The sequence below is a fragment of the Hesperophylax consimilis genome, chromosome 4 (genome assembly GCF_061612785.1).
Source record: "Hesperophylax consimilis isolate HC1 chromosome 4, BYU_Hcon_1.0, whole genome shotgun sequence".
Classification (NCBI taxonomy): Eukaryota; Metazoa; Arthropoda; class Insecta; order Trichoptera; family Limnephilidae; genus Hesperophylax; species Hesperophylax consimilis.
Window position 1 is genome coordinate 20,862,611 of NC_142839.1, and position 14,493 is coordinate 20,877,103.

The following is a 14,493-nucleotide window of genomic DNA, read 5'->3' on the forward strand; positions in this document are numbered from 1 at the left end:
ATATACACTAGTTTTTCATTCAACAATTACTGCTTTGGCGTCATGTATCTTTTATCAGGAGATTTTTCAATGTGGATGAGTTTTTCAAGCTAATAATTATTGCTTATAAAATAATTGTTACCCTTTGTGCTATGCATAAAAAATCTTGTCTTAAACATTAGTTTACCAAAAAAAAAAAAATAATAATAAAAATATCAAATAACTAATTTCTCAGTCTATTATATTTGTGTTAGGTCTATTGTGTCATTTACGGAACTCCTAAATGTTGACTTGAGGTAAATGGGGGTCCGCTCGTATGAACCCCCATTTGAATCTCGTGGAAACCCCCAGCAAGCCGATATCGACCCCTTGGTGTTTATATAGACCACTTTGGGGACCTCTGGTCTAGTCTATTCTGACCCATCGGTTGATCTAAGGTAGATCCCAGATCTTTTCTCATGTGGAAGCAAATTCACGCGCTTAGTCTGTGCTATATAAATATAATGACCGCTAATCATTCAATCGGTAAACCAGCATCTTTCAAAGTTGTCGGCAAACTTATTTATTACTCTAAAAGCGACACGCTGTGGTCTTTTCAAAACACCGACTTTGTATTCAAAAGGAAATATTTTTAGGATGGGTTGTTTCATAGAATTTGAACAATTCATCAAATTTCAACGTTCATTTGCGAGTTCTGTGAATGTCTTATTCTAGTTGCTATAGTACGGGAATGAGCCTAGTGTGGTAGTTTTTTTTTAACGATATAGAAGGTATTTTTTTTTTAAAGACATCATCAGACAAGTTACTTGAGAGACCTGAAATAATAACAGAACGTGAAAAGAACTTTCACAGTACCTACTTGAAAATTAAATTTGAAATTTGAAGAATTGTTCCAATTCTTTGAACCAACCCGTCCTTAGTTACTACCGGTTATTTCCCTTTAAGGCGACACAGGACTCGAATCACAAGGATTTACTCGAGACTCCCATTTAAAATAAGATCGACGAATTCGCACCGTTAATGCTTCTTTTTTTTACCGATACCTACGGATGTAAGTTATTTATATTTAAGATTAATAAAAACAGTGCCTTACCATTAAAATATTTTTGGTAAAACAGTTTGAAAATTTTATAAAACGTTTTTCAAATCTGGAGCTGACCACTATAAAATTAGTGGTCAGCTCCAGATTTTATTTTTATAGACGATGTTTTATTAACTTCCCGAGAGATTCCTCCAGAAAAATCTGAGATTTTAGTAATAAGTTTATCAGAAGTAATTTAAAAAAACCTCACGGAAAGATCAATTATCTAGGCCTGCTAGGGCAAATTCCACCTTAGGTCCGTCCATTAGGACTGGCCGCTCGCCGTTCAATGTTTTTACACGACTTCATCACTTATGTCGGCTTCTTAACCCTTTCAGTACCCATGTCCATGATCGTGGACATCGACTTTCATCTTTAGTTATTACGCTATTTGCTAGGTTTTGATCATTACAACAACTTGTCCATGATCATGGACATTAGTAGAGCAGTGTGGTGCTGCCATCATACGGAGTTTCAAGAACTAAAATGATAAACAAGCTATGGAGAAAACAGACCATCCCTTGCCTGGTAAGACACACTACAATATAATTAGTTTTCTTTATTATTTGTAGCAACTAATTTATCCGAGCATTTTTTTTCATGGAAATTAAATGTTTACGATGGTTCTTAAATGTTTAGTTACGAAGTTCTGTTGAGTTATATGATTACAAGTTACGTTTGAAAAGCGATGTCCATATTCATGGACAAATGCATTTGACGGTTGCGAAGAAATATGGTCAGGGGACCATTGTAACCATTTGTCCATGAACATGGACACTCTGTACAACAATAAACATAACAATTATCAAAAAAGTTTTCAAACAAAATATTTTTGAAATTATTTCATTAGTCTAGACACCAATTTTCAATTTTTTATGACTTACAAGGTTCAATATACAAAAGTACCATAATAAAATTTTATACCTTTGTAACCATTTGTCCATGAACATGGACACTCTGTACAACAATAAACATAACAATTATCAAAAAAGTTTTCAAACAAAATATTTTTGAAATTATTTCATTAGTCTAGACACCAATTTTCAATTTTTTATGACTTGTGCCTGAAATTCAGTACTGAAAGGGTTAAGGCGATTTAACCAGCGGACGAGAATTCAAATTTCGTTAAAAGAGATCTCGCGATCGGACGTTTTTTTAGACCGAGACAGAAATACCGAATTCATTCCGCTGCGAGCCGTCCACTCGCGCGGCAGTGAAAACTACAGCATGGTTCCGATGAAATAACAATTATTGTTGTTTAATTCTTGGTTGTAGCTTTCTTCCTTATAAGTAGTTACATACATATTTGTAAATTATACGTCGGAGTGCGTAAACATAAATAAATACAAATGCAGTTTGTTGACATGGTAGATATAAAATATGTAGGTATATAAATATACATTTAAAAAAATTTCAAATATTTGTTTAATTTGTTTTTTTTTTTAAATATTTTACACGAGTTTTCCAAAGGTGAGTAAAAATCTTTTGTTTTACTTATTTATTCGTTTGTCCGAAAGGTATTACCGGTAAGTTTTATTTCTAATACTTATCTTCAAAGTATTACTTGATTTGATATGTATGACATTGAAAAGAGGGTTTATTCCTTACAACTGAAGTAGTTTATATATTAAAACTAGGTTTTATTTCCAACTATTTTCTACGGTACCTACCTACATATGTAGTTATGCGATTGCATAATATTGTATCGCTTTCATGTATTTGTTTTCATGATTAACGGAGCGACCTGACTCGTCTAATTTTCGAAATGTTATTAAATTCACGAGTAAAAATCATAGGTTTGTATGTCAAAAATAACCTTGTTTTTTTTTCCTAAAACAAGAAGCTCAATTCACAATATGACATTATGAAACTGACAAAAAGTAACACAAAAAACATTAAATATGTTGAATTATACCAATGTAATAGTGAATTGGACAATAAAATAGAAATTATGAACAAAAAAATGATTTGAATCGCACATCACGAATCGAAATTCATTTGGTTCGTGTCACTTTTTGACTACCAATCACAAACAGTTTCACGTACTTTGGCATAAGTTTTAACATTTATACATGAAAAAACGATAACAGACATAAACTCCTGTCCATAGTTGATTCTTTTCCCTGGAAATTAAACAACACAAAATTATCGCCAAATGTTATAAAAATATGTGCTTATTCTGACTGATTGTTTCGAACGACCCTGTAGCATATAAGTACGAACAATGTACACGGATAATTAAATATCACTAACCTTTGTTTTTTCTGAAAATATATCTCCCACGTACGTTTTTGATGTCGTAATTTGTGCTATCTAATAAAACTTTTTTTCGAGGGTATTTTCCTCCTCATTTTTAAGCGAGGAATTTCTTTAAAATGTTATCAAGTAGACTGGCGTGGAATAGACGTCTGCTCGCCGCCCTGTCGCAGCGGGGAATGATAAAATTTCGGCTTGCGCCGGGGCAAGACACAAACAACAAACGCGAATCGAAATTAATTACTATTATATACTTTAAGAATATATTTTTTGGTCATAAATTATTTCTAATGTTTCAATTATGTCTTGGTAAATTATTTTTCTAAAAAAATCTGAACTATACCAATTTGTAAGACCATAAATAAATAGTCCAATTGAGGGATTTTCGTCACAAAACGCGTACTCGGATTTATTTATTAGTAATTTTATTTGAAATAAAAACAAAATTCTTATACATACATATGATAAATAATTTATTGATTGTTTATACATTATTATTCCATGATTTGAAATATTTGCTGTATAATACAACTTCACCTTTGAAAATGCAACAAATCTGCGCATCGTCCAACGGTAACACTTTATTATGATATGAAAATAATATTATTTTTCAAAATTTTACATCTTACTTTACAAGATAAAATAACGATCTTTCGAAATCAATTTGTGTTTTTTTCTAGAAAAGTGTCCATACGTCTAAAAGTGGCCTCAAAAATGCCAAATTTCAGGTCAAGTCTACCTATTTCGCCTTAAAGTCAATAACGTCAACGACTTAAGGCGATGCCATACGTAGTAATGCAAAATCACGTGTTTTTGGTTTGAAAATTTGTGTCGCCTAGAAATGTTTCAGATGCTTTAATTAAATACTGCGAGTAGAATACATCCTGGCCTTTAAAATAATCGAGTATTTTTTAGATAAGACTTTTTATAAGCCCAGAAAAAAATAATGTATAAGGCTTATGAAAACTGTTTAAAATTCAAAATCTCCTACTGACGAACCCATTTTCGGTTATGGTTTTATTGTATAATGTGGCAAATTAAGTCATTTATAAAATGATCAAAAAACATTCAAATATTTGTGCCTGAACATCCACAAAATAAAATAAAAAGCACTTTTTGGCCATGTTTTTTTCTTGCATAAATCAGAAAAGGTGGATTGTGTTAAGCGGGAATTTAAGCCTTATCGCCATCTAAGTAAGGCGTATTATTGATAGCGGATCGATTCAAAATATTACACGTCGTAGTGCATCGCCTTAAGTTGTTAAAATTCAGACTTTTACTATTTTAGGGTATTGTCTCGTCTTAATTACGGATGATAGTTTCATTATTTTTACATCTCGGTGCCACCCCCTGGAGTCGTGCATTCACTTAGTTCCACGGGCCCCCCTACTCCGATGAGCTCTGGAGGGCTTAGTGCTGTCTGATACATTAGGTAAAGAACAAAGTAACATTAAATTAACAAACCACACAGGGGGCGGCCTAGCGACAAAGCACTGTCTAAATCAAGATGATGTGTTTTTAATGCTCATTGAAATTTATTTCTCTAAAATGCCTTTTTGGCTCTCGTTGTGACCCTTGTCATAAAATGTATGGGTGAGCTAATGATTAAGCCAAATCGTAATAAAACGGTAAACCAAAAGAATGCTGTCCTTTTTTAAGCCCCCGCGTTCTGAATTTCTACGGATTCATAACATATTTCTCTTGAACACTTGGTTTTAAAGTTCCTAAAATAATGTATGTTTTTTAGTTAATATCTATACATTTTTAGAGCAGAAATAGTAATTACATGAATTTCCCTCTATAGGAAAAAATTTTAAATTATGCTCGAATAATAATAATCGAAAATTAATAAAAATACTATTTTATTATGTTTTAACGTGTAATATGTATGAAAACATTCACATTGTTTCTTTAAATGCAACTTAGGTTTTGTCGAGAGATTTTTGCTATATTTTAAACGAGTCGTGTTTTAAAATATTTTCAAATTATTCGCTCAATTATTATCGTTTTTTGTAATATTCGCGCGCATTCGTCTTTTCATGTCTCCCTTTCAAATAATCTTCTTCTTTTTGAACGCTGACTTTGGAGCCTTAATAATATTTTCCAAATAGGTTAGAAACGATATTACTAAACTGTCAATTATCGTTGGGTTATCAGTACATATTGTTGAATAAGGGAGAGTATTTCCAATTTGACAGATTGTTCAAGAATGCGGATTTACGATAAGATTTGTGAAGTAGGGTTTTGTGGCGTTCTATTATCTCTGCCAACCTCGAAGTAGGCAACGGCTGTATGGTAAGTAAGTGATCCCATCCAAAACTATTAAGTCTTATGAAGTCTCTTGAAGATAATCACTTCTGATCCACTCAACTTACGCCTGATCGACACGACCCACATCAATTCCAATGACTCCAATCCGTGAGCGTTCATTTAGTGATTTTGATCAAACTGAATGTTGATGGTGATTTATGCAAATCGCCTTAATGTTGGATCTTGATGAATACGACTCGCTTCGTCGCATCCAATTCGATTGTGATTCGTTGGATCAATAAACCGAATCAACTCGCAATACTCGCAAATACAACTCGCGATCGTTCTCAGGTAGTGGGGAGATCGCGATTTTTTTATCGAGTATTCTGATACATGTTATTTGAATAACAGATTATTCTGTACTGGGCAGAATCTCAATTCTATACGATTTATTATCCCAGATGGATCTTCTCATGAAAACTTTGTTCGATGTTAGTTCGGTAAAAAAGGATTGTTCTACTATTTTTCTGGTTATGTTTTTGCATTTGGCGAATCTACTCTTTTCGTTTATTTTTTAATCATTTAAATATTTTAGAATAACAACGTTTGATCCCATACGTTTTCGTTCCCAGAAAAGTGCGATTAATGACAGTATAAATTATCCTATAAAATACTAATTTCGGCTGTCTGTGCCACCTGCGTATCTTTTTTTTTTGTACAATATTTTTTACATTTCAAAATTATCCAGTGATGTTGGCCTCACTGGGTGGCTTGCCCGTGCTGAGGCCTTCATTTTATAATATAAAAATATAATCTACATAATACATTTAAAGAGAAAATAATACATTTAAAATATAATCTTGTGTGTTTGTGAGTGATGTGTGTTTTATATTGGTTTTGTGTGTTACGTGTAGGTTTTCGTCATTTTCGAAATTGGAACTGAATAAATTAATAATTCAGAGAAGCGACAAATTACCTACCTAGTAGACATATAATATTGTTTGAATGACAAAGTTTGCTACAATGCATATTATTTGTCCTGGAAATTATTACATTAAAAATTCAAATCCAGACAAGCGATTAAGTACATACCTACCACTTATGTATTTTATAGTGATTACTTTTGTGGGTCATTGTTAAAAGGAAAAACATCTATGCAAATTAAGTAATATCCCGTGAGTTAAATATAAAAAAGGTCGTGAACTCAAAACCTGCTCTCCGCGTAATTTTATTACAAGGGCTGGAATTAAACACCTACGCACAGCCATGATACGAGTATAAACACCCTTAGGAGCCTTTATAGCAGCTAAGATTCTCTTCAGGACCTAATAACCCCTCAATAAAACCTTATCATCTTTATTGTTCTAGATATAAGAAAGAATGTGATATAAGGATATATTTCTCTTCCAATTATTTTTTTCTTCAGTCAAAAATATAATTCAACACAACACAATTCAACACAAGAAGATCAGGATAAAATACTGAAAACCCCATGTCTAGCAAACTCGGACACTCTAAGCGCTCGATTACCAACAAAACGGCTTCCAAGGGTGATTTTCTTCAACGTTCCTCGTGACCTAACGGACGAGTGCTTCCTAAAAAATGCCTTAGCAGGAGCCCAGGACAAAGCAGGCCTAGATTTCGCAGTAAAAAGTTGCAAGCTAAGTCACCTTGCTGGCGCTCGAACTGGATCAACTTGCCACCGGGTCTTCGAGGTTCCTGCCCACATTCGTCACGTGCTGGTGGAGCAGGGGAAAGTCTTTGTGGACTGGAATGTGTGCCGTGTTCGTGACTTCATTGGACTTACAATGAAGTCACGAACAAGTGTGCTCCAAGTGCCAAATGATCGGACATTCCTTCAAGTTTTGCAAGGACCAGCAAAGATGTGGACACTGCGCAGGCGAAGGTCACGCCCGGATAAACTGCCCAAAAGCCGCCGCCGAGCCTGTCTGCGCCACCTGTACAAGATTTGGGAAGCCCGCTGCACATCCGACTGGAGACAAGGACTCCTGCCCGGCCTACAAGGCTGCCCTTGCCAAGGACTTTGCAACTATTGATTATGGCGTCTAATTACATTGAAGAAGATGACGAGGTAGATTACGAAAATACTCATAATTTCTGTGATTGGCTAAAGTTTCATAGCAACTACAATATGGAAAATATTAATATTGTTCAGTTGAATGTTAGATCGATTTATAAATACTGGGATACTTTGAATGTCTACTTAAATACTTGTTGGAAGCATATTCATGTGTTAATGTTATGTGAAACGGCTATAACACCGAATCTTGTCTGTCTGTATAATATTCCTGGATTTAATTGTTACAACTATTGCCGAACTAAAAAATCTGGAGGAGGTATATTGCTATATGTTCGAAATGAATTCACATTTCAACAGAAAACAATAGAAACAAATCATTTTGAATGTGTGCTTGGCTCTATGACACTTCCAAACAAGAGTATTTTAAACATCATAGCAATATACCGCCCCCCCAACTCTAGCCAACCACAATTTCTTAATGAAATATCTGCCATTCTGCATATTATAAGCCCCAAAGAAAATGTTTTACTTATAGGAGATATTAATCTAGACTTGTTAAATTGTCAAAACCCTATTATTATGGCATATGAATATATAATGTCGGATAATTATTTAATCAAATGTATTTGTGACGTAACTAGAGAAGCAGTTTTAGCAGGAAAAGTTACTCGTACTTGTTTAGACCACATATTTGTCCGATTTAACAGTGGATGTAAACAAAGCGATTCTCTTTCCTCATGTGTATGTAATAATATTACTATAGCGGATCACTTTTTAACTGCAGTTAATATTAAATATAGTGCAAGGAAAGAAGCCCCAGAACACGGGGAAAGAATTTCGTTTTTATCGCAAAACAAAATCGACAAAAACATTCATAATTTTAAGTGGCACTCCTTGCTTGAGGAACAAGATTGCAATATACTATATAGTAAAATTAAAAACAACTTTAAGAATTTCTATGAACAGAGTAAAATCGTTATGAATTATAAACCCAAAAAAAGACCTCTGTCAATAAAACCTTGGATAACTTCTAATATCTTAGAAAACATTAAAAAAAAGATTCATTGTACAGAAGGTGGAAGAATTTTCCTAGCAATCAATTCTTTGAATTGGAATATAAAACTTTCAGAAATAAGGTGACAAAAGAAATTATTAAATGTAAGTCTACCTTTTTTAACAATAAATTCAAAAATTATTTTGGAAATACAAAAAAAACTTGGGATGAAATAAATAAATTATTAGGACGCAAGTCCAAAAGTAGTTGTGACGAAATAATCTCGAAATATATGTTAAATACGAATAATGAAGAAACCGTAGCAGATAAGTTTGTTGAATATTTTACAAATAGTGTTAGCTGTATGATACATAAATGTGATTATTTAGCATCGACCGTCAGGCCGAATGAAGTGCAACATAGTATGTACCTACCCAGAGCTACCTGCCAAGAAATCAATATTATTGTTAGCAAATTAAACAATTCAAAGTCACCAGGGATTGACAACATTCGAATGTTTGACATTAAGACACATATTAATATTTTAGGGCCTGTTATAACACACTTTATCAATTTAATTTTATCGCAAGCAGTAATACCAGATGAACTAAAAAGTAGCATCATTAGGCCAATTTACAAAGGGGGCAAACATACAGATATTCAAAATTATAGGCCAATAAGCATATTGCCAGCCCTAGAAAAAATACTTGAAAAATACATTTCCATAAAACTTAATAAATATCTAGAATCTTTCTCTTTGTTGGATCCCAACCAATATGGATTTCAAAAGAAAAAAAGTACGGAAATGCTGCTTCAGGAATTTTCAAATCACATAAATTATGAATTAAATCTAAAAAAACAAGTTTTGGTTTTATTCATAGATAACTCTAAGGCATTTGATACCATTGATACAAATAAACTATTAGAAACACTGGAGGCAATAGGAATTAGAGGAAAGCTGCTAGTTTTATTAAAAAATTTACTAACTGATCGACAAATAAGAGTAAAAATTCTTAAAAAATTTAGCAAAAGAAAATATATCTCAACAGGTGTTGCACAGGGGTCAATTCTAGGGCCAACCCTTTATATTATTTATGTCTCAATTATGAGAAAATTGTTTTCATTTGTTAAACATTTTGTATATGCAGACGATACGGCGCTCGTAATATCGCACGAAGATCTGGTTACTGCAATGAACCTTATGCAACATGATTTTATTGCCCTACTGAAATGGTCGCATGATGCAGGCCTCTTTATAAACGCCAAAAAAACTAAAATTATGCACATCAGATCTCCACACGCCAGATGTAATGTAATTCCTTCATTATATACACACACATTTGACTGCATACATAAAAATGTTGCACAGCCCTGTTCATGTGAAACCATTGATTTTGTCAAAAGTTATGTATATTTGGGTGTTACTATTGACTGATACATGAAATGGGATGTACAAATTGCTAATGTTTGTAAACGTCTACGAGATATTGTGGGTAGGATTTATAAAATAAAATATTTCGTGCCTATAAGTACTTTAAAGTTAATCTACTTATCTCTGGCTGAATCCACTATACGTTATGGAATTACTTCTTGTGGACATTCTTGTAAAACTAATATAAGCTATATACAAACATTACAAAACTCCATTATAAAATTGTTAATCCATAAATATGACAATCAACACAGAAGTAACATTAAATTAATATACAAGTCTCTGAATATTTTACCTGTCAGAGGATTATTGTTTTATAATATTGTAAGTCAACATGTTATATTGTCTGATTCATTGTATAGGTAAAGAATTTGCCATAAACATAACACAAGATTCACTCAAAATGAAGGACTGGTAGTTCCGAAATGTACTAATAAATATGGTGAAAGAACTTTAAACTATATAGTACCCAAAATGTTTAACTTATTACCAATGACAATTAAAAATAATAACATGTATACTGCTAATGTTAAATATAATCTAAGGAAATGGTTATTGGATAATAATGATCTATACTGATGCCCCTGAAATGGAATTCATATTCTTTGAAAATGGAAAAACAATTGTTTTGTAATACCTGACTACCTACCTCTATTTATGAAACTATTGATGTACTTGTTGATAATACTAATTTGTTCATACATTTATTTTTACTTGCTTATTTTATAAGGCTTTTATGTTTTATGTTGATAATACTAATTTGTTCATACATTTATTTTTACTTGCTTATTATATAAGGCTTTTATGCTGCTATTTAAACTTTTCTGCAATGTAACCAATTTATGTAATTATGTACCGTTCAAATTGTATCTTATGAGTGTATAAATTTTGTCTCTATGTCCCTGCTGACAAACTACATAAGTAGTTTAGCGGGTTTAAATGTGAATAAATAAAAAATAAAAATAAACTTTATTGAAAATAAGTAGCTTAATAAAATGGTAGTACTGTGAACAGTACCTAACTATGGTAGTAGTTCTGTGAACAGTACCTAACTATGCTAATAGTTCTGTGAACAGTACTTACCTATGCTAGTAGTTCTGTTCTAGTACATAACAACTCCACTATAGCTAAGTCCTCGTGACACAAGTTAAATTTCCGCTGAGTTTGATGGTAGTAGGAGCTAGTCAAATATTGTCGGATCATTCGTAACCCGGGAATGTTTGTCTTTCTTAAAATATTATTACTTTTAATTACTAGTGGATCCCCCGCAATACTTCGCTATTGCTAATGTCTTTCTCGGGCGCCTCCAACTTCTTCCACTATTCAATACTGAATACCACAATGTTACTGTTAAAAAACTACATTACATCAAATTTTATTCGACTCCGTATCTCACTACGGTGCAGATATATTGCGTTAAATATTCCTCGTTCGTCCCCGACTTCTTCTACCATTTAAACATTCCTAAACACCCCTTGCATTAAAAACAACCAATTTTGAAATTTCCAGCGATATCGTTCGACTACTTTTCGAGTTTTACGCAGGCTGAATTTATATATATATATATATATATATATTTTTTTTTATTTATTATAAATTTTTAAAGATACAAGTTTTATGCAGTCCCACAAAGCTGTCACACATGACGGCTTGTCTGTAGGTTCTACAAATAATATATATAAACATTTTTAATTTTTAATACATGTATGTCACAAAATTATACAATAAACAATATCACAAAATAATATATTTCAAAGTACCTACCTATATACAAATTATTTAGGCAGGTACGTTGAGATGTTCAGGAGTACATCAATAATAAAGTTCAGAGATACATTGATTCGTCGCTTATTAGCCAACGCTTAGTGTTTTTGGGGCAGGGTCTCTCATTATTCTGAGGTTTGAAAGAATTATTAAATTTATTGAAAATCTCTGGTATTAAATATTTAAGCGTTCGGCTTCCATACTTATTTGTTACTCTTGGAATAATGAGGCCCTTATTTTCAGTGAATCTTGTTGTGTGATTATGCACCGGTTGCTTTTTATATTTGCTATCTCCCTCATTATCCATTATAATAATGTACCAAAGAAGACCCTTTATTGGAAGTAGGCCCTCAGAACCATACAGTAGTTTTAGATTACTTCTTTGTCTGTAAATATTCGGTGGTACAATTTTTTTTTATTATAATATATATATATATATATATATATATATATATATATATATATATATATATATATATATATTATTACTAGCTGACATGTACACGGCGTTGCTAGGGGTTATCCTTAGACATATAGCACCGTGAACTTTTCTGTAGGCCGTTTTAAGATATATAATTCCGTTATACATCATTTGATGTATCTCATAAGGTTTAGCCAGCGTTAGCAATGTAAGCGCCCGAATATATATTTTTTACGACTTCATTACAGAACATCGACTTTTTTATACTTTTTAAAAATATAATGTGCAAGTCTTCAATTTAATGTAATTCAGAAAACGATTATTTTATAATTTTTTTTTGCTAAAAAATTTGCTGCCTGTCGGTACATCCAAGCAAAATACCTTCCGGCATTTAAAGGGTTAACATATTTAGAGAAGGTTAGAAACCACTTAGAATTTAACACAACCATTTGGAATTCATTTTATAATATAAGACGTTGTCCTGCCACAGACCGTCTTCTATGTAGTGAAAGTAAGTTAAAATTTGTGGTTGTATGTATTTTTGTATGAAAAATCTGAAAAAAAAATCGTTGAAAAAAATGTATTTGTTCCAAAATTATCCTATATTTCAAACTGGAACAAACCGTTCACATTCACAAAATTTTATTGAAATCGGTTGGGCGGTTTCGGAAATTAGCGTGTACGAACAAAGTGACGCATGTTTTTTTTATATATTAAGATAATAAAGTTCGTATATTCAAAACGAAAAAAACCTGCTTTTCATTTTCCACTCAGGGTCTCGTCTTTAAAAAAACACTTTTTTATTTTTTTGTTTATTAGGTGCATCGCATCTATATAAAATGGATTTCATATATTTTTTTGGCTTTGCCTGTCTCACTAGGAAATTCTGTGTCGAGACAGACTAGTTAACAAATATTTTATAATATTAAAATAAAGTACATTTTTCAATAAAGCAAAAATATTTGACAAAAAAATTCACTTTATTTATTGTTTTGGTGTTTAATTCGTAGAACTCCATTTAATTTTTTAAATAAATTTAAAATAAATCAAATTTAATAATGTTATAATAATTATTAAGTTCTGCAAGTATTTCTGTTATTTTTACAGTTTTTAATGTGACAGCTGTTTCGAACAAAAAAAAAATTTAAAAAAAAAATTAAAAATTAAAAAAATAAAATTCACTTTGGTAGGTAGTTTTTTATTTTTATTTATTTTTTATTATTTATACCCGCTAATCTTCCAAAGCAGTTTGTCAACAGTGGAAACAATAATGAGATAGAGGATCACATTTGGGAGAGGTGACTAATTATTGCACGACCTTTTTCGATGATCCATTGTTTGATCAGGATTTTGTATTTGTTAATATTATTCGACCGTCTTGTTTTTTCAGGTAGCTTATTGTAAATTTTAGACGCTATGTATTTGAAATTTCTCTGACCAAATGTTGTCTTTGTTTTATGTGTTTGTATGAGTTCTTTAATTTTGTGCACCGTGTTTACAATATTTTGGGTATTTTCATAAAATGTATGTGTTTTATTTTTAAACAGATGAGTTTATATAGTTTTTGTGTAAATATGTAATACATGGAATTTGTAGAATATATCTGCAGTACTTGTTATTAAGGGAACTTTAAGAATAACTTTCATAATTAATTTTTGTGCCTTCGATAATGAATCTATAGCTGATAGTGTTGCACCTCCCATGCGATTATTCCATACTCAATGATAGATTGACAAAGAGAATAATAGACTTTTTTTAATATATTTGGAGTCTAGTATAGTTCTAATGTTTTTGAAGAAATAAATATGTTTTCTAAGGTTATTCGTGATAAGTAGGCAATGTGTATTCCACTTAGTATATTGATCAAATATAAGACCAAGGTATTTGATATGGTCTGTTCGATCTAGGCAAGGACATTGACAGAATGTAACATTATAATGTTATTGTTTGTTACAGATATAAGGGCGGCCCACGCAGCGGGACGCGTATGCTCGCTGGTGGGCGTGGAGGGCGGGCACGCTCTCGGCGGGTCTTTGGGCGTGCTACGCTCGCTGCACCGCGTGGGCGTGCGTTACCTGACGCTCACCTCCACGTGCAACACGCCGTGGGCGGACTGCGCCATGTCAGACACGCGCACGAAGCCTGAGCACGGGGGATTGACGCCGTTCGGCAAGGTAAACAAACAAGTAACCCATCATTACCTATCGCAGGGTGTCTAGCACGGTTGATCGATAAGGTTTTTTATCGATAATGTCGGTAACTTGTACTTGTTCCT

The 14,493-nt window shown here is 32.5% G+C and overlaps 1 protein-coding gene across 1 annotated transcript in view; it reads left to right on the forward strand.

Moving 5' to 3' along the window:
• Positions 1-14,493, forward strand: part of LOC149424344 (uncharacterized) — a 205,872-nt gene that overhangs the window by 142,050 nt on the left and 49,329 nt on the right. Inside the window, exon 8 of the mRNA XM_089631060.1 lies at positions 14,175-14,392. Coding sequence (XP_089487186.1) covers positions 14,175-14,392 — 218 coding nt within the window. The remainder of the gene's footprint in view (positions 1-14,174; positions 14,393-14,493) is intronic.